Here is a 27,201-nt window from a genome sequence, read left to right as displayed (position 1 = left end):
CAAAGCCGAAAGGAAAGCTTGACCAAAATGTAAGCAAACAGATTTTCCAAAAGCCGCCAGATTTTTACTGAGGTTCATCTCAGAGTAAATCTGACTTCTACAAATCTGAAACTGAACAGCATAATTTGAAAAATCTTCAGGCAGATACCTGATAGGGTAGGAAGCAAAAAAGGAGATTTTACAATTTTCTCGTCATCAGGGAAAAATTTGCTTTTACTTAGCGCAAGCAACTTAGTGGTTCTTGGTTTCACCGCAGTGTCCGAACAGCCAGTTTTCAGAAGTGACAAGTGGCTTTGGTTATCTTGTGTGTGCCTATTTTGTAATACTGTAGCAAAAGCCTTTCCCAGAATAAAGATCCAGCACTCTCTGAAAAATGAGAACTTCTAACTTCTGGTGGTGCTGATGCTTTTGAGAGGATTCAGTGCTGGCCAGAGTTCCAAGGCTCTGATTTCAATCTCATTGCAAGCATCCCCAAAATGACTACAAGCCTTTTACACTCAGAGATGTCAGACCTTCTTAGAATACAAATAATTCTTATTTTTAAACAGGGAGAGGAGGAAGAGGGGGAAGGAACTTCAAAGCCACTGCTAGTAGAAATGACATAATTTCATAGAAACCAAGTAGAAATTAATAAAGGACTTCTCAGCAGTTCAGCTCACTCTGCCTTTGCAGGTGGGGTTGTGTGCTGCCACTTGTGAGAGTCACCTAGGTGAGTTCAAGGGGTAGCAAATCCTGCCTGGTCCCTTTTGCTTCCTGGGAAGACTTTGTTTCTGTGCCGGATATCTGGTGGGCTTACTCCTGTCACTCACAGCAGTCTGTCTGCAGGAGCTCCTGGCTCGCAGCTTGCTGCCAGCCATCCCTGGCAGCCATGCTCTGAAGTTTCTGAAGCTTTCTTCCCTGAGTGTGCTCCAACTGCTTGCCATAAAAGTGTTTTCCCCTTCACTGCAGTCTTTAAAATAAGACAGCTGTGAACAGAAGTGGAAGATAAGACGAGCACTGTCTGTCGCAAAGATGAGAGCTGCCCGATGATTTTGGAAGAGTAGTTTAATTTTGTCATCGTCTGTGGCATGGACAAAAATCATAAATGCCTAGGATAATGAGCTTCATGTGCTCGCATGTGGGTATGGACAGGGAGGAAAAGAAAAAGGATTGTGAGGGATGGAAGAGAAAATTGAGTGTTGGAGTGTGAGGGGTGGGAAAAAGAAGGGTAAAGGTCCTACTAAGAACTCGTGCTATTTCAGAGAATGTAAAGGTTTTAAATCATGATTCACTGACATTACAGAAGGTTTCAGGCTTACTCAAGCTCCCTGCAGGTGGAGGTTTGCTCGATATAGTGTTTTCTTAGTATATTTCATCATGTTCTGATCTGTCATCATAATGGAGACAGAGCAGGGTGAGCCAGGGACAAGAATGGCTTGTGTGGACATTAAGAAAGGATTTTTACCGTACACGTAGGCAGAAGAGAAACTGTCAGTCATTCTAGGAGGAGCCAGACCTGATCAGCTGTCCAAAGAAAGAAAATGATCATTCTTGTATCAATTCTCAAGCTACAGCACTCCACTTGCTCTTCTGGAAAGCAAAATCTGCTTGTTCTCTCTGTTGTTTTCTTTGTTTTCTTGAACTGTGCTCAAAGGTGAGGAAAAGTTGATTTGTATTCAGTGATGACTGATGTGTCACAGCCCAGCAGCAGGAGCCGTAACATTTTGTTTTCTTGTTTGAGATACATAAAAGAAATGTGCAAAGGAGGTGACTTTCTGGGGAAAGAGTGGAAGTAGAAGTAAAGGGTGAGAAACAGATGACAAGAGTGCACGTTACCTATAAACGTGCTCTAAAATCTATGAAGAACCCTGGCTAGATAAAGTCTGTACAATTGTATCTTAGGGAGATTGTAAAAAGTTACTTGACGCCATGCACTGCTGGTGGTGATTTGGTTTTACATGTATTTGTGGAGAAGTTGGAGGCAGAAATATTGTAAGAGTTTACAAAGTTTGTATTTCTCCACTCAGAGACTCTTCCCTGCAGCCTGTTTGCTGGTGATTTTTGAGTGTGGCCAGTAAATGGCATGACACAGACTTACTTCAGAGGAAGAGATGAAATAATCTGGGAAATTAAGATTCATGTAAGCATTAGATTGGGGTTTATAACATTTGCTGACCTGTTTGTCACTGCTGTATCATCACACTTAGTGAATTTTGATTTTGCATATAGCTGAAGTAGGAATGATTTCACCACAGTAAAATCTGTTTTTTAATTGCATGGACTCCAAGTGACTAGATTTCCCCCTGTAAACCCTTTACTGCAGTGTTAGAGTGCTCGTTTGCATGCCAGTGCCCAGCACGTATGTGGTCGGGTGTCCTGGCCACCTCTGAAGTCCCGTATGAGTCCACCGCTACGGGAGCTGCCCAGGTCTCTCCAGGGGAGCATGCTCCCTCATCCACACCGATGGACATCCTCTTACCAGCGTCGTTCCCTCTGTGCACAGCAGGCAGCTTCTATCCTCCCTGGGCATCTTCTCTGCTTTTGTGTCAGTGTTAACCAAACAGCAGAACTCCTAGCAAGCTTTTGGACAACGGTGCTAAGTCTGTGTTTTCCTCCGAAATTTACTTTCAAGGTGTTTTGCGCAGACCGGTCTACACTTTGCAGACACCCTCTTCACCTGTCTTTTTGCCATCTCTGAGCTTCCCGGGGCTGTGTAGCACTAGGTCAGATTTTACTCCTAAGTCTTTAAATGGTCTGGTTATATTTTACAGGCTGGCAAACTTTAAACGCGTTCTAAAAGATTGCTCGGATTTGTAAACAGTCTCCTTACGTTTAGTTTTGTGACTGCATGTACAGTCTGCTCTTGAACTAGACTTTTCTGAACGATTTACAATTGCATATTTGATTCAACAACTTCAAACCTGTTATAAATGCATTAAAAATATTATTTTTTCTACTTCCAAAGTCTGATAGCTGTCAGAAGAGTCCTTCTTTCAAGGACTGGTGTTATACATGTGTCAGATTTCTGCAGTGTTAGCATGTAAATAAGTTCTTAATAGTGTAGCAGTAGACTGGTAAACAAATTTAGTGGCTTTCACTCAGCAAAAGAAAATGAATGTCATAGAATCATAAAATGGTTTGGGTTGGAAGGAACTTTAAAGATCATCTAATTCCAGCCCTGCTGCCATGGACAGGGACACCTCCCACCAGAACAAGTTGCCCAAAGCCCCATCCAGCCTGGTATTGAACACCTCCAGGGATGGGGCATCCACAGCTTCTCTGGGCAGCCTGTGCCAGGGCCTCACCACCCTTTGAGTGAAAAATTTCCTCCTTAGATCTAATCTAAATACACCATCTTTTAGTTTAAAGCCATTCCCCCTTGTCCTATCACTACAATCCCTGGGAGAATCCCTTTCCATATTTCTTGTAGGCCCTGTTTAGGTACTGGAAGGCTGATATAAGGTCTTCCAGGAGCCTTCTCTTCTCCAAGCTGAACAACCCCAGGTTTCTCAACCTGCCTTCACAAGGAGAGGTGCTCCAGCCCTTCAGTCATCCTTGTGACCATCTTCTGGTCTCTCTCTGATAGGTCCATGTCCTTTTTGTGCTGGGGACCCCAAAGTTGAACACAGTACTTCAGGTGGGGTCTCATGAATGCAGAGTAGAGGGTGAGAATCATCTCCCTCCAGAGAGAGACAACATCTTTACTTCAACCTCTCCCAGGTTTCATTGGAAGAAGACCAGCACTTCTGAAGAGCTTGAACTTTTGTTCCCTACTCATTGGCTTTTCTTCTGTTCTTACAGGTTCCAGATACACTCTTCTCTTTCCATGGCATAGTACTGTTCTTATGTGCTAATTGAAACAGAAAAACACCTGCGAGGGAGGGAACAAGATACCTATCTCCCACCAAGCTACTCACACAACTGAACAGCGCCATTGCTCTTTAGCAGCACGTTCTAGCCCTTGAGCTGGATGGATTTCCTATAAATCTCTTAAAAGGCAGTTGACTTTGTGCACTGTCTGAAGGAGCACTAGCATTATCCATATGAACGCTGTTTGCCTAGCTACATACTGAAGAGTAATTGATGTCAGTTCTATTTTGTCATATTGAATAAAATCCCTGTAGTGGAAAGCAATAGCTAAGAGCAAGATGGTACAAGAAAATTTGTCACTGTTTTTAATGTGGATATGCAGGATGTAACTAGTCAAAAATCCATACAGATTTCAGCTCTCATCAAGGTGCTTCTTCAGCTGAAATCCATACCTTTCACAAAATAATATTAAAATATTAACATTTGCCATATTTTCATTAATTGTGGCTGAAGAGGACTTGAAAAGAATGAGAATTAGTTGAGATTTACTGCAGCCTCTGAGATCACAGCCCTGTACTACATCCCATGATAGCCTCTGAAAGCTTCAAATCCTCCAGTCCAAGAGATAATCATTTACTCTCAGTAGTTGTTAATAGGGTCATTAAGGTATTAACAATTAAGGACTTAGGGTCCTAGTGCCCACCCAGATTTCCAGGTTTTGAACTAATCAGTGATAACAACTGTGTGATCTCAGGGACTTAATCCTCAACCTCTCTGCAGAATGATTTGAGCACCAACATCTCTCAGGTGGCAGTCAGGACTCATAAGCAGGGCTGTGTTTTCACTTTGCTCTTCTGTCCCCACTGTGGGGGACTGCACCTCACATAGCACCCCACTGCGTGGTGTGTCAAAGAACTCAGTAACCAGGGCTGGTTTTACCCTATAGGCCAGACCATAAATGCAGTGGTTCAGACTTTGTTTCTCCCAAAAGCTAGGCTGCTGCTGGAATGGGGATGGGGCTGTGCTCACCATAGGAACTGTAGTAAGGGAAGTTGTCCGGGCTTAAGAATCATTGCCCATGAGAGCAGACATGAAATGCAGATGTTTCCTGGTTGTGTTTTAATGAATCAGTTAGTTGCTCAGTGTTAGTGCTATGCAGACCAAGTCAGACTCTATTTCCACGAGTTTATCATCTACAGGGCTGTGGCAGGCATAGCAGGAGGCAGTGGGATATTGTGAGAAGGTGAAAGGTAGTGTTCATGTCAGTCGTGTCTAGTGCCTCTCCTTCAGCAGCTGACTCTTGACTCTTCATATGCAGTAACTTCAGTCCTGAAAGTAGTTTTCCACTCCCTAGTGTGTGAGAACACCAAATTATGCAGACACCCTGCTGATGGATGCTGCAGAAGCGGATGTGACAGCCACAGGTTGTGGGTGAGATGTCATTTGTTCTGTAATCTGACGCTAACATCTGGATGACCTTTAGCACTCGGTTGGTCCGTTTTCTCACATGTATGATAGGGCTTTTACCTACTTTTGCCCATAGCCTCAAAATCCTTAGGGATAAGCTTTGATTTGACATCAACTTTAGATAACTCCATTACAATACTCAGTCTTATTTTTAAAATGCATTGTTTCCTCTTTCTTCCCCACTAAAGGGATTGTACAGTTTAACTATCACTACTTTCTCTGACTTAGTATGATGTGTTCATTCGTTAGAAGTTGGCCTTATCGCCTGCCTGTTTTCCAGAAGATGTCCTCCCTGTTTCACTTAATTTTGCCTAGGTGATGGAGAGGTTTGTTTGGCAGCATGACACTTAACTGAATGTGTTTCTCACCATACATTAATCACAGGAGAAATGTCAAGAAATGCAGAATTGCTGCTGCATTATCTACCATACCTAGATAGTTTTTTTTTTTTTTTCCCTTCTTTAAACCAATGCTGCATCTGGAAGGGATATGTATTCAAAGGCTGGTTTTGGTATAGGTACAGATGAAATCGTTTTATTTCTTGATGGGTAGAATGCCTCCCATGTAGAATCTAAAATGCCTCTACTAAAATAAAATCTGTCTTTAAACTTCTTTCTTTATAACCCACAAGTTTTGCAGCCTCTCCATAAAAGAGAACAATTAAGAAGAACAACAGAGTGGGGAGGATATATTTCATGTGCAATTATTTTAAAACAGTAGGTTCCTTCCAAACTGGGCTTTTTATTTTTGCAAAACAGGATTTGCTTAGTCACACATTGTGAACCAGAAATCTGGAATGTGGCTATTAAATGCCACCATTTCACAGGATTACTTTAGTTTGTCTAAAGATCTCCTGAAGGTTTATGTTATTTTCTGAAGATTTATGTATGTCAAACTTCACAAGCTAGCTTTAATTCTGTTTCTTGAAGAGCAAGTAAACAACTTCTGCCCTCACTGAAAAAAGACCTCAGACCCAGGGATCTTTCCACAATACGGAAAATTATTTTTCTTTCAAGTTTCCTTCTCAAATCCATCGCTATTCAGAATTCCATGGCTGAAGACGGAAATGCTTCATGCTTTTCTTTTTTTCTCTTCATTTTGGATGTGAAAAGTCTGTGGACGCCTTTTAATTGTTAATCTTTCCCGTGAGTTTAACTCGGTAACTTTAGCCTCTTTTTCCAAATGGGGAACGAAGACATAAGTTTGAAGCATTAAGACTTGAGCACCTTAAAGCTAGGTCCATGCTCAGGTAGGGTAAGTGACTAGAATGGCAAGTACTAGGTCCTTAAGAGAAGAACAAAATGTGGCATTCTGCATTTTTGTGCAGCTCTTCTTCAAGGAAAGTAAATCGGTTTTCCAGTTACAGTGTTCCCCTAGACATCCTGGCTTTTGTAGGGGTGTCCTCTTTGTCATAGCTTATCTATTGCTCTTTTCGAAGCATGACTCACTACACTAACTTTTTCTGTCATGGCAGTTCACGCTGTCTTACTGTCAGTTAATACTTGCCATACTTACATAAGTGCTTTGCTACAACTGGAAACAGGGATAGAAAACCCTGTTGTCTTATTTACTGAAAAATATACCCTTCCTTCCCTTACACATGCAACTTCCTCTCTCAGGGGCAAACTGGCCAGTCGACTGCAATTTGCATCTAGAGTACACAGAGTGCTGCCTTGCCTGGCGTATTAGTCATAGGCAGTGTGCTTGAACCATTCTGGGAAGCCCCAGCTAGGAAGGAGGAAAAGGTTAAAATCAGAATTCCACCACCTAGGTTTTAGTCTCTGCTGCTTCCACGGGCAGCACTTGTGTATCTTCTGCGTCTTTGTGCATTTCCCTCCACTCCTTTAAGGGACGTAAAATACCTGTTTCATTGCTGTCTCTTTCAAAGACCCGCAGTGAAACAAATGCTCAAGGCCGCCTTGGATGCACGTGGGCAGATGTGAGTGAAATGGAAGCTCCAGCAGACCTGCGCGAAGTAAGTGAATATTTTGGCTCTCCTCTGATGTGCTGTTTGTGTAGCAGACATGGCTTCACCTGGTGCAGGTACATGTCACTTTATAGATGGACAGTTATAGGCTCATTTGTGTGTTCCAGTAGAATCATCTGAATGATTTATGCTGCTTTAAAGTAGAAGGAAATATTACGTATTTTTAGATATGAAATTCTTAGAAAGTCTTCCTCCCCCCCCCCCCCCTTTTTCCTCCCACCCAGAAGTAATCTGGTCACTTTGATTTGTTATTACACAAAAGGTAGAAAGTGGTTCATTTTAGTGACCCAGCAACTCTGAGCAGCATTCAAACCAATTTGCTGAATGTATTTGTAACTTTTAGATTTGTGAGTTGTCATATTGATTTTAATAGACTCTTTCTGCACCTAAATATATGCCTAAGGCCCAGATCCTGAACACATGACTAATTCCACTGACTACCATGTAATTTTTTCAGATACTTTAATTTAAACATGTTGATGAACTTCTACAGGAAGAGGGATTGTTTTCTGACATGGAAATTGAGTGCTCCAACATTAGAGCTTTGCAGGACTGGTTGGGGGTGAATACATGCCCAGGATTTATGCATATGAAAAGACACAGTAGAAATATTCTGTGATCTTCTTCATTATTGTTGGCATTAAATTCTCTAGTTGAAGAAAATAAATTAATTTCAGGAGACATAAGACGTTAGAAGTGCTCACACTTTTATTCCCCATTTTCTCATGTATTGGTTAGAATTCAGACTAGGGAGAAAAAAAATATCCCTGACCACGTATCTGACCAAATGGATTTTTATGAACGTGTGCTTTTTATCCAAGCCAGTTCTCTTTTTATATATATATGTATATCACATGTTTGTCTTCATGAGAATTCATGGAAACTTCTTGGAAATTATGATATTTGTCATTGCCATTACAAAAACGAGGGCTTAGCTGCTGTTGTCCTTCATGGACAAAACTCCAAGTTAAATCAAACAATTGCAGATTGGACCGATTTTCCTAATTGCTCCAAATAGCCTATTCATTTTCTGTATTGCTTGTTTTGAACCCATTGTGCTAAAGATTATTGCTGCAGGCCTGCAAACACTTACCGGGCGCAAAACTACTAATTATTCTAGTTCTTGTAAACGAAGGGAATTACTTATGCCCACTTTAACTTATGCTCAACTTTTGCGCTTTTACTATTTAGTTGTATTACCATCTGTAAGATAATTAAAAGCCTGTTTTGTGTTCTATACCTCAGATGGTGCAATGAGACCTAATTTTGTTTATTTCACCACCCGTTTGCATAATGGCTCTGAAACACAGGCTAAGCAGGGTTAAAGCAGATGTACACTTCAGAATCTGCTGTCGGCAGGTGTTAAGATACTGATAGCAAATACACTATAAGAAAATGTTGCTATGTCACTTTCTTTACATTGCAGGTGGCAGGGTGGATGGGAGTTTTATATGATAATCATGACTTGAAGAGGGGATGCTAGAAGTATTCATTTTTGAACTTTTTTTTTGTCTAGTCGAAGCACATAGTACTGACCAAAAAGAAGACTCTATTAGCCAATCCTCTGGAACAACAGATTCTCTCACTGGAAAGACAGAGACGAGAGGTAATCTTAAGTTTACCTACCCTTAACCTTTACAGCTATAACCTAAGATAGACATTACAAGTTCAGTAACATTTCCATGGCAAGAAATCATTGAATATTACTTACGCTGTATTTAAGCAGCAATTGGTTTCATCAGGCAGTGCAGCAAGAGCTCTGTTTCTTCTCTGGAAATCTCATCCCCCATTCTTTTGAGGAAATTTCTATCTGGAGAATTTCCACTTCTCATTTCTTCACAGCCTGAAGCATGCAAGCACTTAAACTTGTGTTTAAATTAGTTCCTATAGTTCCTATATCTAGGCAGTTACATTTGGAGAACGGTTCCTAAAAACAAATGTTGACCAAATATTGTAACACAGTTATAAATCCATAAGAGTGGAGATTTATATGTCACAAAGGGCAAACTTTCATAATGATCACTGTGGTAAAGGCCAAGGAATAACTATAAGTAGTAGCAACTGGAGTTTTACCACAGGTATCAGCAAACTGGAAGCTATTCTATTTCTGAGCATCCTAAAGAGTCACCATGCATCCTACAAATCAAAACACTTCTGGGAAACCTATTTGGCCTTCTCCAATAAAAATGCACACACATTGACTTCACTCATACCAATTTTATGCATGGTGTTTGCCAATCTTCCCTGTTTTCCATGCATACGTTTGCTCAGTTTAGTGGTACTGAAAAAGGCAAGCAGGGTTTGCACCCAGCTGTAATTGCAGTTGATAGGCGTCTTCAATTCACTGTTTTGAAGCTGGTGACCTTCTAATTGCAAATATGCTTATGTAACTTAAAGCAAACTAACAAAAACGTCCTTAGCCATTTAGGAATTGCAGTTTGGGATTTGTACAGTGTTGCAAATGATTCACCTATAGTTTATTTTATATTTGCATCTTTCTTGAATGTTACTTCCTGAACATTCATCTGCCTTAGCTGAAATAACATAGAAATGGCACATGAGCCATAAAGCTCACCGGATTTTCTGTTTACTTTTTCTTGAAATGGACTGTCCAGATAACAAAGAGGTTGTGAACACTCATAGCTAGAGAATCAGTCTCTTATATATTGACAGTGTTGAAATGAGGGTTATTTACTGTTTCTTCCTGATAATTACAGCTTCTAGAGGTGAACAAACAATGGGATCATCAATTTAGAACTATGAAACAGCTTTATGAAGAACAGGTAACAATGTTAACTGCTTCTATTGGAATATGAATGCTATCTGATGATTAAGTCTGTGCTTAAAAACCAAACAGCCATAGCTGTAGTGGTAGTACCTTGAGTGGGCATGTGGGCACAATCATCATATTTACTTTGTCTTTTGTCTTTCATTTACAGAGGTAAAATACCTAAATAAAATAAAATCACATTACATAAAAGTGAAGTTTATGTATTTACAGTCTTCAGTGGGACAAATAAGCAGAGAATAGACAAGCAAGCTGTGTCTAAATTAGTAGGGAACCATGGGTGGACATGACAGCAGAGGTATTCATGCCTTCCACAAGGTCAGACTTCAGAGCAGAATGACCTGAAAATTAGCCTGCAGTGTCTGGTGTGTCCAGCCACTGATCCACTTTGTCACACGTCTGTTAGTTGTCCCATCTGTTGTGGTAATTTTCATTCTGGCTTAGGAAGCCTAGAAAGTCACCAGGGCTCTTTGTAATGGGGGAGCTCTCAGGTAAGTCTTCCATGAATGCCACCTTCTATAAGAAGAGAGACTTTTTGCCTTTGAGAAACTGCTCTGCACAAAAGTATTAATTTTATATTAAAATACTCATAATATAAAAAGTAAGTGGTAAATAAATACTTATTTACCTTTTTTTTTTTTTTGACAAGATGCCATTGTCATAGCTTTCATTCATTGTTTGCAGCTCTGTGGCATATTAGCTGCAGACATTATAATCAACTGCCTAGCAAAGCTAGCTGCTTAAAATATTTCTTGGTATTGTAAAAACTAAGTTGGTTCATAAACCGACACTTCTCTTATTTCCTTCTATGAAAAGGAAGTTTGCCAAGTGGTCTCATGTGCTTATCAGGAAAATTTTCTCTCTAATTTTTTCCAGTAAGTTTTACTGAGATCTGGATCATTTCTTCCTTGACTTTTTTTTTGCAAAGAGAATTCAAATGTCTCTTCCTCATTTAATATGGGACAGTTTTATGCCTCTGGCTAGATTGCTTTGGAAGCATACTAGTGCCGAGGCAGTCCATGTTGCAAAGGGAAAGAAAAAGCACATTAAAAATGGAGAGTTCATATGCAGGAACAGCCCCATGGTAGCTGTGCTTTGGCAGCAAAATCAGTGCTAGAGCCAACTGAGTTAACACCATGAGAGAAATTGCCCTAAATCATTAAGAGTCTCCCCTACAAACAGAGCAGCTGGGTTTGGGGGGAGGAGTAAGTGATTGGGCACTTTACACCCAACCAGATCCATGCCTTTACACTAATCTGCTGAGAGTTGAAAGGATTTGGGAGCACCTTTGGGGTGCTGTGCCTTTCAGGATGCACCGTCAGCCCACCATGGTACATTATTTGCTTTTCAGCTGGCAGAAATGAAGACAAAACTGGACATGTCAGAGAGGAGAGTCAGTGAGCTGGAGGAAGAGAGACATCGGCATCCTCCAGAAAAGGAGAGGCTGCAAGTCCTGGGCAGAGACAGGCCGTCACAGGAAATGGTAGGAGGGTGCACTGTCACCCAGTGTCTTTCCTCTCTCTTCTACTAAGTGCACAGCATGGGCTGTTGCAGACCCAGTAGATGGTGGTGCTGGGTTCTCATCAATATTGTGCCCAAAGCAGTGGCTGATCTTCTCTTTGATCAGAGAACTATGCATTGTGAGGCAGTCATTTCTGTAGAAATTGTCAGACCACACAGCAGTAGTGTGTGTGAGAAGGAATAAAGAGCAGATTGATGTGCATAGTTCAGATATTTTCTTCCTGAACATTCTTTTTAGGGTGAATTTCTTTGTGTCAGAGAAAGAAAATACTACCACAATTTTAAACGGAAAAGCTGCAGATATCGTATAAAATGCTCAACAATAAAAAGTCAGATCCCTGAAGCTAAATTCCCACCAAAGTAAACCCACCAACCAAAGTGATCAGCAAAGTTATACCAAATATACAGAAAAGGTTGTCTTTGCCCCATCTGGCAAGCACCAGAGAGTGAACAGTAACTATTCTCATTCTGTTTCATGGTAACACACACTTCATAACCTCTTGTAAGAGCTTCTGACTGCTGCTCTGACAGCTGAAGGCAAGGTTCTCCTTTCTCATGGGAAACTTGATAATGTGAAACAAACCTGAAGACAAGTGGCAATCACATCACTTCCATTCTCAGATAAAATATACGATAGCTGCTGTAGGAAAAAAAAGTGTAAAGCCCTTAACTTTTATTTTCATAGGCAGAACATTTGTCTTACTTGCTTAACTATTACAACATGGGTAAACATGTGCTTGGTTTCCAACGAATAGGCCTATTTACATGCTTCAAAGCAAACCACGTCATGAACTTGTTTAATCACGGCCTGTATTTGCCCTCAATATACAGTCAATGCTAGACAATCCATCTTCCTGTTCATATTACTAAGATGTTTACTGTCAACCTTTTTAATAAATGATAGCTGTGAAAAATAGGTAACTCTCTGGAAAGGTAACGATGAGCAGTACACTCTCAAATTGTTTTTCTACATACGAGAATAATGAACAAGGTAACTATATACTCTAAAAATCTCTTACGGGGACAGGTCAACCTGCCTGGCATACCAGCTTTAGAACAGCAGTTTCTCTAAAAATTATATGGCAGCCACTAAGTGCTTCTATTTCTTTTGAACTTCTTTACTTGTTGGATGCCCTGCAAGGATGCAGGAGATCTACACCTTTGCAGATGTAGCTGCTAAAAGTAGAGAATTTTGAATGAGCATCATAAATTGTAATATCCACGTCAAGTTATGCTGTGTTGTCCACATGGCTAGGTGAAGAAAAAGCAGTTCCAAGGGACAAATCAGAGAAATGCTTAAAATTGTTCAGCTTGAAAACACACAAGTAGGTCTGTTGCTTTAAAGTTCAGAATGCCGAAGGGACCTAGGCTGACAGATCTATCACGATTAATTTTGTAGGGCTTTGTATTTTTTTCTACAGCATCTAACTTTCTTCATACTTGCATTTATTTTATATTTTATATATATATAAATATATATAGTATTATATATGTATCTTTCTCTATATTTTATTTTCTTAGAAGATAGCAACAGGTTTTTTTTTAATGTTCTTCTTCACTCCCTATAGCCATGGAGCTGGCATAGGCTGCAGAAGGTTATTGCCAGAGCACAGTAATAAGGTGTTTGTTTTCTAATTGCTTATCTAATCCAGCAGCCTGACAGGACCTTTTAAATTTATTTATTCAGAGTAGCTTCCATGAGCCATATGGGAAAACCAGCAACAGCAAAGCATCTCTGTCTGATGGGGCTATTTTTCTTTTTTGGTGCGTCTGAAGGTATGACTGTCACACTGACAATGTTGTGAATTAAAAGTTATCTGTTTGCGTGTCCTCCATGGCCCACAGATGAAAACTGGCTGTTTTGGAGATTTAAATTATTTTGTTCTCTCTGGGCTCAACTCTGTGTCCGTAGATGGTAATCAAAGACTTACGGTAAAGGAGCCATAAAACCTAAGATTAAGTGTTGAATAAGAAGCAATAAGACTAAGAATTCAGATGGTTCAAAAACCCAAACAAACTGTGTTTGGCTTCATTATAAATGTCTGTATTCCCCAAGCTGTCCGCTTCGGAGAAGGAGAATGTGTGCTAGGAGAGCGGAAAAGGGGATGGCAAAGAGCAGAATATAGCTAAAAACCTACAAGGATTTTAGTGTGTGTTTGTTTTTTAATATCTTAAGGCATACAGAGACATGCCAACTTGAGTTAACTCCTGAGTGAGTTCCTTACAGAAATGTTCCAAGTAGTCTAGAACAAAGGAAAATAAGGCTACCTCCTGCATATGGGACAGTTTCTCAGGGGTGTTTTTCAGTGGCTTGATGTGCACAGTGAGTCACTTCTCGTGAGCCCAGAGGAAAAATACCTAGTAGCTGGCTGCACAGAGATAGGGCTGTTGCACAGAAAGAAAGCATGCGTATGGTGTCGTGTGTGTGTGATTGTTGGATCTCATTTCTTTATCACATAAAGCAGCTGCAGAGGAATATTTGAGGTTTGTTGTTGTTGTAGAACAGTCACTCTGTTTCAAATGTCTAAACAGCTTTCTCTAAGACAGTTCGACAAAAGCAAGCTAGCCAGGAATGCATTACCCTGGAGAGAAAGGAGGGAAGCTTACACAATGCCAGTTACTTCAGTCTCTGATCTGAATCTTAGCTCCCCTCATTGTAAATTGAAAATAGCTGTGCTGAAAGCAATAGGAGAAGTGAATCAAACTTAATTTGGCAAATCTGTCCTACTAATTTGTATAATAACATCTTGAAAGACTAGTATTAGTCCTGTTGCAAATAGGGACATCTTCATGGTGGTTGCTGGGATGGAAGCAGTGTAGGCACACACTAAGAAGGGTTGAGCTCAAGACAACAACTGTGATGGGGCTTAAAAAAAAAAAAGTGGGTTTCAAGCCTCAGTTGGTAGCTTGGTAATTCTTGAGCAGGCTGAGGCCTGCCTCAGTCTCTTGAGTAGTGGGAAAAGCCATCACGATGTATGATTCAGAGATGTGGTTTTGTCTCCAATGTTGTATGATATTGGGGGTGGCTAGGACTCCAGCTGCTTCTAGCCCTGGCGTTGCATTGAGTAGATGCAACTAATGCAGGGTTGGGATGGTCATTTGTACACTTCCATTTGCCTTGGCCTGCCAGCTTTTTCATGCCTTTATGCAACTGCAGATTAAAGAGAGCAGGAATTTATTCTGGTATGTTGCCTCTATCTCATCATATGGTGAGTGGTCAAAACAATTTCAACAGACTTTATCATATCTGGGTTTTCCTAACCATCCGTCTTCCTGTTGCTTTCCTTCCCAGCTGTGTTTGGGACGCCAAAAATTCAGCACATCTGCCAGGCAGCAGATTATTTGAAAATTGTTTTTGAAAAATGGTTCCATCTGCATTTCTCTGTATTTTGCATCCCAGAAAGAAACAAAGGTTCTCAGTGAAGTCCTGCATGACATGAAGGAAGAGAACAAGCTCCTGAAGCAGAAGAACGTCTCAATGATAAGAAAACAAGAACACTATGAGTGTGAAATAAGTCGTCTTAATAAGGTATGAGCAAGAGTTGAGCCAGAGACTAGGACTTCTCCCTTTAATTCTAGGGTCTCTGATGTTAAGCACTAACACTACCTGATGACTTTATTTTCACTCCTTGGGTGAGCAATCTGTCCATGGTAGCAAACTTAACGATCACTGCTAATCTATAGATCATAGATTCAGAGAGCTGGGGGAAGAAGCAAGAACTGAATTTAGATAATACCTGTTCATGCTGCTCTTGGCAGGTTGTAGGATTTGCACTGTAAAGAAGAAAATTAAGAAAATCTTTGGCTTCTTCTGTGAAACTTCTCTCTATCATAATTATGTTCTTTCTAGGTTTCCCCTCCTTAAAACAAAAGGGAAAGGGGAAATGGCACAAAGCTGTTTTCATGCACATCCAGTGGAACACTATGATAAAAAAAAAATCAGACAGTTTAAAAACTGTTGTTTTACATATGTTCTGTCTGAGAATGGCTTCTCTTCACAAGACATATGCTTCAGTCTTCTTATATGCATGCATACATACATGAGTGTGTATATATATTTGTAGGTGTGCGTGTGTGTGTGTATATCTCATTGAGGAAATTGCCATAAAATAGCTCGGGATTTTTTTTTTTTTTTAACTGAGGGAAAGTAATAAATGTAACTTTGTTTAATCAAAAGATCACATAAAGCAGTGGGTGTTTTCTAACAATTCTGTATTTCATGGTGAACCACAAATGCTTCCTGAGGAAATGCACTGCAGTAACCATTGCTGTATATCTTTAAGTGAAGCATAAATTGGAGGACCAGAATGTGTGAAAGTCAGGGCAAAAAAGTAATGTTGCCATATTAAAATATCTGGCAATTTATGATCTCTAGCTCATTCTGAAATGCGTTGGCAAGACTTGCTCAAAAACTTCTGTAACTTTCATTACATATCTTGTTTGTATTTTATTTTATTTTTAGAATCTTACAGTGTTGTTGGAACTAAGATGTAGGTGAATAAACCATACTTTTAAATGAAACATCAGTTTTATGCAATATAGCTTCTCACATGAGTGTTGCTTTACTGATTTCCTGTGTAATTGCATCCTTCAGATCTCATGAATGCATGTAAGACTGTGCCCTTATAAGTCTAGTAGCCCTGTTATTGCAGTTTCAGTGACTTCAAGTGCTTACAAATTTTCCTAATTCAAACTTCTACCTTAAAAATACTTTAACCTCAAAAATACTTTAGACTCCTTCTGCGTTACTTCTGTTGGAAAGCTGTTCTGGAGCTGTAACCCTTCTTTTATTAGACACTTTCATCCAGTTCAGTTGGGTTTAATTTTTTTATTTAATTTATTTAATATTTAATTTGTTTTATTTATTTCATCTAATCCATTTAATTTTATTCAATTATTTATTTAATTTATTTTGGCCAGATGATATACTTTTTTTTTTCGATAGTAGTATCAAAAAAATCTGCTTCACTCCTGCTGTTACCCTTGCTCTTTACCTATATCAATGTGGAGCAAGCATATTTTCAGTACAGGACAGTAGCTAAACTGACCCAAGTTTTTTGTTCCCTTAAATATATAACTGCTTGCTAATATGCATGGTTTTGCATATCAGTCATTTTAAGATGCTTAATTCCCAGATTATGGAAGATATTACTACTTGTTTTTAAGTACATTAACTTGTTTACTTCCAGCTTCATCCAGCATTGATCTGGTCATCCAGAGTACCCAAAATGTAGATCTTGTTCTGATCCTACTTTGATGTTTGCCATATGAAAGTGTTGTTGCAATAGTTTGGAATGCCATATCCCAAGACTGTTGGCTTTCCTGTTGCAGTTTCCTTGTTTGCCTTATAGTTCAAGTACTAGACAAATTTCTCTCTGACTTAATTGATAACTTTGCTTCAGCACCATCTCAGTTGTGTCATTCAAACACGGACTGATAGGCTGTAATTTCCCCATTAAGAAAATCTGTTTAAAATTATTATTTTTTTTTAAATGAAAGATTATCAAGTTAAACTCTGCTTTACTTCATCCCATTTCTCATGTCTGTAAGGCTTTTCTCTTCAAAATTTCTTCCCAAACCTGGCACACTTGTGTGGTTAGATTAAGGGATTGCTAGTTGCATGGACCACATCCTTCTCATAACTTTGAAAACCAAGTGGGTTGTCTTTCAGTAATATAGTTTATACAGTTTCCTTTTCGATTAAAAAAAATACATAAATATATATATATGTAAGAAAAACTCTGTGCTACTTGTCTTGCAATTTCAGGTTTCAGTTTTCAGTATTTCTAAATGAACATTATTTAACACTGTGTGAAGTTAAGCTGAGTTTAACTCAGTGAGCTGCGAGGTCTTTCTCATTTTCACTTGTTCCTTGCTGGTGGCCATCCTGCCATTGCCACAGAGCTGTATTATCCTCCTTCTTGGGTAATACAGTTTTTAGTCTTGCTCACAGCATCACTGTGTATTACCTTTCTGCTTGTGCCCATTTTTATAATGAAAGAAGCTCTTACAACTTTTTTGTAACATACAGCTCACAATACCTTGCAGCTCACTGCCTAGAATCATGATAACAAAAACTTCACTGACACTTGTGTCTTCTGACCCTCCACTCCCAACCTAAAAGCTGATGTGAAACTTGTTTTTATTATTTGTTTTGCTATTTGTGTAGAGCACTGAAGTGTCATATTGTAAAAGAGATCAGCAGTGGCTGGAAGGGACAAAAGGAAGATTAGTCAGTGATCTATTTGGATCTACATCCTCCCATATTTAGGTATGGCCTTATGACGTGGAATACAAACTTTGTCAATAGTATACCTATTCTGCACTGTTCTTAGGGACAGTAGCTCACCAGATTTTTCTCTTCTGTGTTCCTTGTTGGAAGTGCTATTTTTCCTCCCCTTTTTGATACTTCATGGAAGATGAGGTCCATAATACTAATCCTTGGGTTTCTTAGGTGCTCTTTTTTCCTGCTTGTCTTTTTCCCCTTCTCCCTTTTCCCTCTCTAAGTTATTTTCTCCCTTCTCTTACAACACAAGTGGTGCGTGGCCAGTCAGGGGGAGCTGGGGACCACTAGCAAGAAGGGAACCTTCTAAAGTGGAGGAAATTAGCTGAGTCCATATGTTCTGTGAGAGATGCAGAAAAGCACTGAAATTGAAATGTGAGCGTTTGTGGTAGAGTAAATAAGAAATGTGTAAGTGTGGTTATAGACAGAAAGTGGTAAGAATGATTTAAGAACTATTCCAGTCCAAGGGACAGCTGTGGAACACTATTAAATAAATAAAATCTGCAAAGAAATGTAGCAGAATTTGACTGAAAAATAGTATAAGAGCATTCTCAGTGTAGTGTGTGTATACATAACTCCCTCTAGTGACAAGTTATAGAGACTACATAACTTCGTCTCGATGTGAGTATTCACTTTGGTTCCAGCTGAAGAAATTTGTACTCGTGGTGCAAAAAGTGTTTCAGTCCGACTTTACTATAGGAACATTTATAGGCATAGTCGAATGCTACTTTAACATTCTTGGGTTGTTTGGTCTTTTCACACTGGTCTTGGTTTTTCTCAAATTCTGATTTGCACAAGGAAAATGGCATTTCTGAATGAGATTTGCAGCTGTGATTTCCACAGCTAGTTGTCGGTTATAGTTTAAGTAAAAGCACAGTCTTCTAAACTACACCATCTCAAATTCATGGATCTAGTGTGGGCACTTTGGAAATTTGGACTTAGGCATACATAGATGTTATTCGTAATATTCACTGTATATAATTGAAGCAACTGCAAATGAATGAAAAATGAATGAATGAAAAAGGCCTGTGACTCTACTTAAAGAGAACACTTACACAGAAATAAATCTTTCTGATGTGGTGGATCTCAGTACAGTAACTATGATGTTTTACGTTGCAGGCCCTTAAGGATGTACTGCAAAAGAAGCACCAATCTGTTCCTGGGACTCCTTCAGAGGGGGTTGACAAGAACAGCCTTGAGGACATGAGAACCCAACTTGAAGTTCTCCGGCAGCAGGTGAGAATGGCTGGAAGCAAGCCTGGCTTGAATTTCATGCCACACGATTTTGCCTTCTCTCCCAAGAACAGTGCCTGGCTGACTTGCTATATAGTACTTTTGAACGGAAGAGTTGTAGTCCATTCAAATTGGTGTTTCCTAAGATGCTGTCATCACAGCAGTGTCCATAAAGTGAAATTCACTCCTTGCGAAAGACTGGAGCAAGCTCTTGTGTAGGATTTCAAGCTGCAGAATGGCTCTTGTGATTTTTGGAGGCGTCCTGCCAGCTCCCTGCTAGGGACTGAATTTCCTCCGGAGAGAATGCCAAACTTCATGAGTTACTGATGAATTTGTTGCTTGTGTCTTCTGCTCCTTATATCGTAGAAGTTGAAAGTTTAATGAATTGTCTAGAGAATGCTGGTCTTGGAAAATTAGTGATGGTATTGTAGTTGTTCAAAGTGTGGTGCGAGACATTTGAATCTATAACCTGCATACCAATCACTACAGACAATCGTATTTTTTTTATCTTCATTTTGAGCAATTCAAGTGCTTTGTGCACTCTACGTATGAAAGAATCTGTTTAAAAGCATGATACTTCTCAGATAATCTAACAATTTTGGTCTGTCATCCTGGACAGTGTTAGGGCTAACATTATTGACACACAAATGGATGTGATCAGAATGGGAATTTTATTCAATGGGAGTAAAATACTTGTTTCTGTCACGTTTGACAGCAGAGCCAGATTTTGCTCTCTAATGTAATGCTTGCCACATGCTGGAGAATAAAATCCTGCACTTGATTGTACAGTAATGAGTTATTTCATTCTACACAATAAAATAGAGTAAACCTTTTTTCTTTTTTTTTTCTTTCCTTCAGAATTCTCGTGGGGCAACCGTTTTATGATTGTATTTTTCTAGTTGTATAAATCAGTGCACTGAGTCCAAACTTCCTTCTGCACGAAATGGAGCAGAAGGCTCTAACTGTTTGGAGGAGGGACCCCTGGGACACACAATGTGACAGAGCCTCACCAGAGCTTGGCGGTCACCAGGCCATCCCTGGCTACTACAGAAGAGTTAAAGGCATTCATGCCTTGGGAGATGTCCCCCTATTTCTCAGGACAAGAGAATATAATGACAAAACTGTGACAAAGTTTGCTCCCTTGCAGCTTCAACAAATTGTACAGCTGGGGAGCAGTAGGGAGGTGAGACAGCAGAGAGTGAAGTAGGAGAGAAGAAATGAGGGAACACTAAGAAGAAGTGCGTATAGGTGGACAGGGGTCCAAGAGAGCTACATGTCTGCAAACGACTGCTTTGCCTCTGTTTTGGAGGGTCAGTAGTGCTCGTGCCTTCTTCAGGCACAGGCTGTGAGCTGAGACTTCACGCGGCCACACAGAAAGCCTTTGTTCATTTTACACACTGTTATTCAGGAAGGGGGTTATATCTAGTGGGGGACCATCAGATCCAAAAAAAAACTTGCAAAAATTAGCTGCAACAGGCAGGTCATACAAATTTATAGAGCCCTGCATTGACTTTTTTTTTTATTTCCCTGAGATATTAACATTTCTTCTTCTGTGTAGTCATAATAGTGCTGCCAGCAAAAAAGAAAACTGGGTCTACACTAGGGGCAGAGCATGAGGCACAGCAACCAAATTCTTTGGAAGTAGACTGTCGGCAGGCTTTAGTGACCAACTGAAAGGACTCCTGAAAGCTCTGATGATAGTTCCCACTCCAGTGCGCTTTTGTTGTTATAGAATAATAAAACCATTCAGGTTGGAAAAGACCTCTAAGATCATCTAATCCAACCTTATCTGTCAGTGAATGTGCCACCAACCTTCAGCTTCATACAAGGTGGGTACCTGCCCATTAGCTGAAGAACTATGGGTTTCTTTCCACAGTGTTTCAGGCAAGGTGTAAACTCCTTGACTGTCCTGACTAGTTCAAGTCTTACGGTCATAAATATATGGCCGTGGCTCTAAATACTATCACTTACTCGCACAGCTTAATCCTTTGGGCCACACTCTTGTTAGAGTTAGACCATCAGAAAAGGTAAATCTGCAGGCAACTGCAAAGGCATAAAACAAGGTAGGCTCAAGGCTAAGCTTGTCATGTTGTATTCAGTGGGCTATGAAAAAGGCAGGATGTTCTTTGATCACAGTTGCTCATCGTTAGGTTGGATAAAATGATAATCTTCTGTCAGACAGTGTGATAGAAGTAATTTTTTTGTGCTGTGTGAACACCTCGGGTCTCCACCAGAATGCTAACTGCTTGCATCTGAGATACCGGAGGGAGTAAAAGATGTTTGTAATTGAAAAGAAAACTGGAAAAAAAATCATAGAATGTTTGCTCTACTACTGTTTATCCCTTAAAAAGATCCATGTCTTTAGTATTTTGTATCTTATTTATAATTGTTAAAATGGATATTCCCCAGTAAGCCTTTTAATTATGACTATTTACAAACAGTGAAGCTGTGGACTGTTTCAATTGATACGCCACTGTGGAATTGTCATTTTGTACTGTTCATTTAAAAAAAAAAGCGAGGGAAAATCTTTTGGTTGCAGGACTGTAAAGAGGGATTCTTTTGGAATGCATCCCACTGCTTGGCCGTTGTTTAAAAAGCAACTATACAACAAAGTGGATTAAAATTTCTGTTGTGGCTCTGCTGAAATTCACATAGTCATGATTGCAGGTACAAATATATGAAGAAGACTTCAGAAAGGAGCGATCTGACAGAGAAAGACTTAATGAGGAAAAAGAAGCATTGCAGAAGATTAACGAGAGATTACAGTCTCAACTGAATAAACTAAACTCTCAGGTATGAGTCAAAAGAAAGTCACTATTGCCAGCACATGTGTATTTTATTTTTATTTTCTCACTCTCCACACAATCCAAGGCTTTCTGGCTTCCATTAATTGACATTGGATTTTATGTGAGGTCACCACCTGGGATGAAATCATTCTGAAGTAATGCAGTAAGAAGATGAGAAATGATTAGAGACAACTTCCAAATTAAGTACATGAAGGGAGTGTTTATTGCAAGATCTCTTCAAACATATCTTAAAATGGAGGGGGGGAATCAAAAACAAATCCAGAGGACTCTTGATTGTTTCACTGGCACTTGATATGAGAGTTGTAACATCAAACCAGCTTTTGAAATAAAAAGCGTCTGTAATGAATCCTGACCTCTGCTATGGAATTACAGAGTAATATTAATATCACTGAGGAAAAAAAAAAAGTCTCCATCCAAATTAGCTGAGCAGCCTCTGGAATAATTTCTTGTTGCAACATCCTTTTTATCTCTTCAGAGTAGTGTCAGTATTCTGTTCACAGACATTCAGGAAGCCAAAGCAAAGTCATGGCATGCAAAATTTTGAGCTTTCTTAACTCCCTTTAAAAATTATGAAATTTTGAGGTTTCCTGTCTTGACAAAGTTGTGCAATGTCTTAAAAGAATGGCTGATTACCAAAATGTTCTGTGATGATTTATTGTTCTCCCCAACTTTGTTTTGAAACAGAAACTGCGGTGTTGCCTTATTTTCAGCCAAGCCATTCATCATTACTAGCAAGATCTTGCAATAACGTCAGAGGCAAGGTGCCTGTCCAGTGTTCCTCACTGCCACCAGTTTCAGTTGTAGAGGAGCACAGGTTGGGCATCTTGACTGATGCTAGGGCACTGCTGCGGTTGTGCCTGAGGCTAACCTGTACTTTTGTAGGTGCTTGGAAGCATTTCATGCAGGTGTAAAAACCCACCAACCAAACAAAACCTAGCAGTGCCAGAGTGAATGCTGTGATTTGCCATTCAGGCCATCCCAGGCATACAGAAATACCTGGGACAATCTGTTACTTTGCGTGAAATAACTTTTAGTTATATTTCCCCTACCCAGTAGCCCACTCCTGGGTGGTTCAATAAGGTGTGTGTGTAGGACACATTTGTAGATGTGTTTGTAATCAAAGACATCTTCCTATATATTTTTGCTCCATCTAGAGAGCATAAAACCCCAAACTTCTTGTATGGCCCTGACTGGTCAGTCAGTGGATGCTGTGAGAACCTCTCACAGCAGTGGCAGTGAGCAGAGGGGCTATAAATGGGGCTAACAGGCCTCTCCCACTCCTCCCCAGCCTCTCTGGACCAGGAGCAACAATTTATCTGCAGTGCATGCATACTGTGCGCCCTACAGGTGGTACAAGCTCTGTGTGATATGCCCCTGCATTGCAGTGACAGGAACAGCTTTGGATGCGATTTTTAAGGATTTGATTTATCAGGGTGAATATTTCATTTATTTTCAGATTAAGACCTGTGTGAAGGGAAAGGAAAAACTAGAAAAGCAGTTACAGCAGCAGGTATGTTTCTATTTACCTGTGCCTTGTTGTTAGATGTAAATGAAATGCTGGCCCTCGGGAGCAGTGAGGAACTATCTCCATTTCTTATGCTCCCAGTCTCTGCCTCTGCTTGTCAGCCACCAAAACCAGTGCCATTAGATGTGACAGGAGGGGCTGAAGGGTTCAAGCTCTTTATGTTGGGAGAACGAGCATGTCCGTTCTTCCTCCTCCTACCCTCTTGGGAGGGAGGAAGAAGGGCACTTACTCTCGCAACATAGAGATCTTGAACCCTTGACAGGGGATTGGTGCCGTACATAACTGGCTATCATCTGCAGGACAGATGCTGGGACTTGCTGGTGTATTCTAGTTGAGACAGGAGATGGAGGCTAGTGGAGTTGTACCTGAGGCTCACCTATATACGGAGGCTCAGTACCAGGCTTTAAGCTATCCTGTGTGTTCAGCTTCATCTGCTGGCCCAAATCCATTCCACGAGTTATCTGTGGCTATGGATGGATGAGAGAGACCAGTAGGGTGTGAATTTGCAGTGCATCAGATGTTCCACAGTATTTTCCCCTGCAATTCCTCCTTTTTCATGTAGCCTTTATCACAGGGAATTTCTGAGGCACTGGTACACACGCAGGCAGCCGCTGCTGAGTGGTTGGGACACTGGGAGCTTACACTTGGGAGCGGCTTGTTTGTCTCTTCCTGCTTTGGGATGTGATTAAACAAGCTTATGAAGTACTTTAAATATGAGAGGAGCCATGCAGTGTATTTATTAGTTTATTTTCTTAAGTCAAATTATTTAGTTCTGACTCATCTTTCATTCCTCCTTGTTCTGTCCTTAGGCAAATTCCCATTAATTCTACTGGGACGCAGAAAGCCTAAGAAAAGGCACAACCAAATCTCAAGACCATAGACTTTGGTCCTTTACCAATATTATTTATTTTTCTTGTTATGCAAATGCCTGTCCACATGTAGTTCTGCTTCAAAGTATTGAATGTTACTAATGGGTAATGAAAATCTCTTGAATATGGAAAGCACGCAGAAATATGCTTGCCATATATTGAAAAAAGATATTTTCAACATAAAAGGTGTCAAGACTCTGGCATGGCAAAAGTCAAATTTCTTAAATACTTTTTTAATCATGAACAGTCTGAAGAAGCTAAACTTCATTGTTACCCATGCTGACAGAGGGGATTTTCTTCCCTGTTGCTTTTCACCAATGAATTTGTATGCGGATATTCTGTTGGTTGTCATATCCTGCTAGTAATGCATTTTTTTTCTTGCTTTGCTTAATTTTTGACAGACAAAAGACCTCCCGGTACAGTCTGAGAGGCCCAGCTACCCACCTCCACTCTTTCTCTCCCCATGCGTTAATTATGGGAACTGTGGGTTGGTTCTTCACTATCAAGATCCTCGAGTACATCCAATGTCTCGCAGGGCACAAGAACAGCAGCAGCACTCAGTAAGGTTCCCACCTTCTCCCGTTTCACAGGGGCACTGATTTTCTCACAGCGTGATGACCACAGAAGAATTAACGTGGTGCTATCACACCGTTGTCCTCATCAGTAACTAAATCTGTTGTTTTTTTTTGGCTTGTTTTGGTGCCAGGTCAAGATTTTTTACTGGTTTTAGAATTACCCCTAGATCTGGAAGAGCCTTTCTGGTGGTCTCTGTACAGTCTCTCTTCCACGTTTGTCTTCCCCCAGATGCTGATTTTCTGTTATAAGCTTGTTCTTTTCTTCTTTGCTGTTCCTGAGTCTTTGGTACTGAACTGCACAGAGTGCTGCCATGTCTCAATCAAAGCATAATCCACTGAAATCTGTGCACAGAGGAAAAAATGCAGCAATTTAAATATATGGTTGATAAGTTATACTTTAAGTATATACTCTTATATATTTTAAATTTATTTTGGCAAACACTCTTCATCTATAAAACCACATGAAAAAGAGATTATATATTTGTTTTCCATGATGCTTCTGGTCATTCTCTAATTAAAAAAATAAAGTTGTTCGATTGGATTCTTGTTGGTTTCTTAGATTAATTTACATACATGTAAATGCAGAGCCTTTTCTAGCTGGAGCCCAGTTCTGGGCCTACAAAGTAAATGACAGTGACACAATTGGGTATCTAGTTGCAGCTGGCATTATTCTGTTCTCTTCCCTCTATTCAGCTGAAGAAAGCTTGTTGACTAATGTCTTATTTCCGTGTCCTACCCTGAGTATTTCTGTCTCTGGCTCTATTACTGGAGAATTACTTTCGTGCTTCACTTACGGTTTCTGTATTCACAGATAATACAACCGTCCTCCCGCCAGGCAGTACCCCTGTAGGCAGGCTGCACAATCGCACGTTCCCCGTACACGTTCCCACACGCTGACAAGCTAGTGGCAGGGTGTACAGCGCTGCTGTTCAACGCTAAGGGCGAAGCCCCAGATTGTGTTGCTTGTGCTGAGTAGTATCTTCCTTCTGGTACTCTGATGTGAAATGGGATTATGTGAGGAGTGAGGTTTACTACGGGTGAGGCACTCAGACAGAATGCTTTAGGAATGCAATTTTCCCAAGCAAGCCTGTGTGTTGGAAGAAGGAAAAAAAAAGAGCCTAAGTGGAAGTTATATCTGAGCGTGGATAACACAGTGGGAAACTTTAATTTTTTCCTGGCACACGACAAGGTCCTGTCTTCCTTGGCATACAGAGGAATCCTTTGCCTTAGGGCAGGTTAAGTCAGGATGAGTTATCTATTTCAAGAAAAATACTGCTTCAGAGAATGACATTTTTGAAATGCTGTGGGTTATCTAACAAGTAGGCTGTGCTTGTTCAAAACCATGTTTAAATTTATTCTCACTGGTGAATGTCATTTCTGCCTATAAAGCTGTTGCCTATCAAAAGATGTTCATTATTTGTGAAATTACAGCTTAGTTTCTGCAAGACACGTATAAGGCTTTTCGACTGCAGAAATCCATTTGAAAAGCTGTGGTCAAACGAGTCATTTCTATAGTCCATGAGTGTGCTTATCTGCTTGTTTATCAGAGTTGGAAGTATCGCAGAATGTTTTTCAGTGCAATTTGGACTCTGTCCCAGATTATTTTGGCTCTTCTCCCTGAACTTTCATCATCTGGGTTTCTAATTCTGCAAGGGATCACTGGGTTTACAACTTTGCCATTCCTGCTGGAGCACTGGGGTCAGTCTGACTGGTTGCTTTGTAACTCCCAGTTTCATTCTGAGTTTTCTTTGAAATTCTTCGCCTGTGAGAGTGCAGTGTTGCTGCTCTGAGCTTTTGATAACTCCCTGAGCAATTTGTTAGCAATGAAGAAAGGTGTTAGAATTTAATGAGTGTCCTGAGTTAACATACGTAATCCTGTGTGTTTAGTCTGTGCTTTTGCTTTTTCAATCTTTTTATATCTTGCACCTTTTCGTTCCTTTTACATTGTCAGTAGAAGTGTTTTTGTTTAGTCTGACATGAAATACATCTCTTGTCTCTGAAATTCATTCAGCTTTGCATTGTGTATCTGTGAAAAAGAAGAGTGGATCAGAGAACAGAAAATTCAATAGAAACTCAGAAGAGCAATGCAAATAAGTGTATTTTAAGCCATCAGTGGAAAAACTGCATAAAGCAAAGCACAGTCTGCTTTGTATCAAAGTGTGTTTTGTTTGCCCACAAACACAGAATTAGTTAGTAATTCATGTGGACATTATTATTTAAGTGAAGATAGGATAGTTCCTTTTTTCTAACAGTGTAGGATAGCAATTACTGCTATGTAACTGCAAATGACAGCATACATAAAAGTTAAATCTGGTTTCTGTATCTACAGCTTCATCCTGCTGCCTTAATTTAGGCAG

General features: G+C 40.1%; 1 protein-coding gene across 8 annotated transcripts in view; it reads left to right on the top strand.

The window, feature by feature from the left end:
* The window catches only part of TNIP3 (TNFAIP3 interacting protein 3), a 71,904-nt gene that overhangs the window by 34,120 nt on the left and 10,583 nt on the right, over window positions 1-27,201 (top strand). For 5 of the 8 annotated variants that reach the window (XM_066995959.1, XM_013201841.3, XM_066995956.1 and 2 more), the window contains exons 4-12: window positions 7,145-7,231; window positions 8,760-8,849; window positions 9,961-10,026; window positions 11,383-11,514; window positions 14,953-15,081; window positions 18,955-19,071; window positions 21,736-21,861; window positions 23,332-23,385; window positions 24,671-24,829. In XM_066995959.1, coding sequence (XP_066852060.1) covers window positions 7,145-7,231; window positions 8,760-8,849; window positions 9,961-10,026; window positions 11,383-11,514; window positions 14,953-15,081; window positions 18,955-19,071; window positions 21,736-21,861; window positions 23,332-23,385; window positions 24,671-24,829 — 960 coding nt within the window. The remainder of the gene's footprint in view (window positions 1-7,144; window positions 7,232-8,759; window positions 8,850-9,960; window positions 10,027-11,382; window positions 11,515-14,952; window positions 15,082-18,954; window positions 19,072-21,735; window positions 21,862-23,331; window positions 23,386-24,670; window positions 24,830-27,201) is intronic. The other 3 variants (XM_048074364.2, XM_048074365.2, XM_048074367.2) reach the window with 3 other exon arrangements.

Source organism: Anser cygnoides, chromosome 4 (genome assembly GCF_040182565.1).
Source record: "Anser cygnoides isolate HZ-2024a breed goose chromosome 4, Taihu_goose_T2T_genome, whole genome shotgun sequence".
Classification (NCBI taxonomy): Eukaryota; Metazoa; Chordata; class Aves; order Anseriformes; family Anatidae; genus Anser; species Anser cygnoides.
Note: the sequence above shows the minus strand (reverse complement) of the source record. Positions and strands in the feature narration are given on the sequence as shown.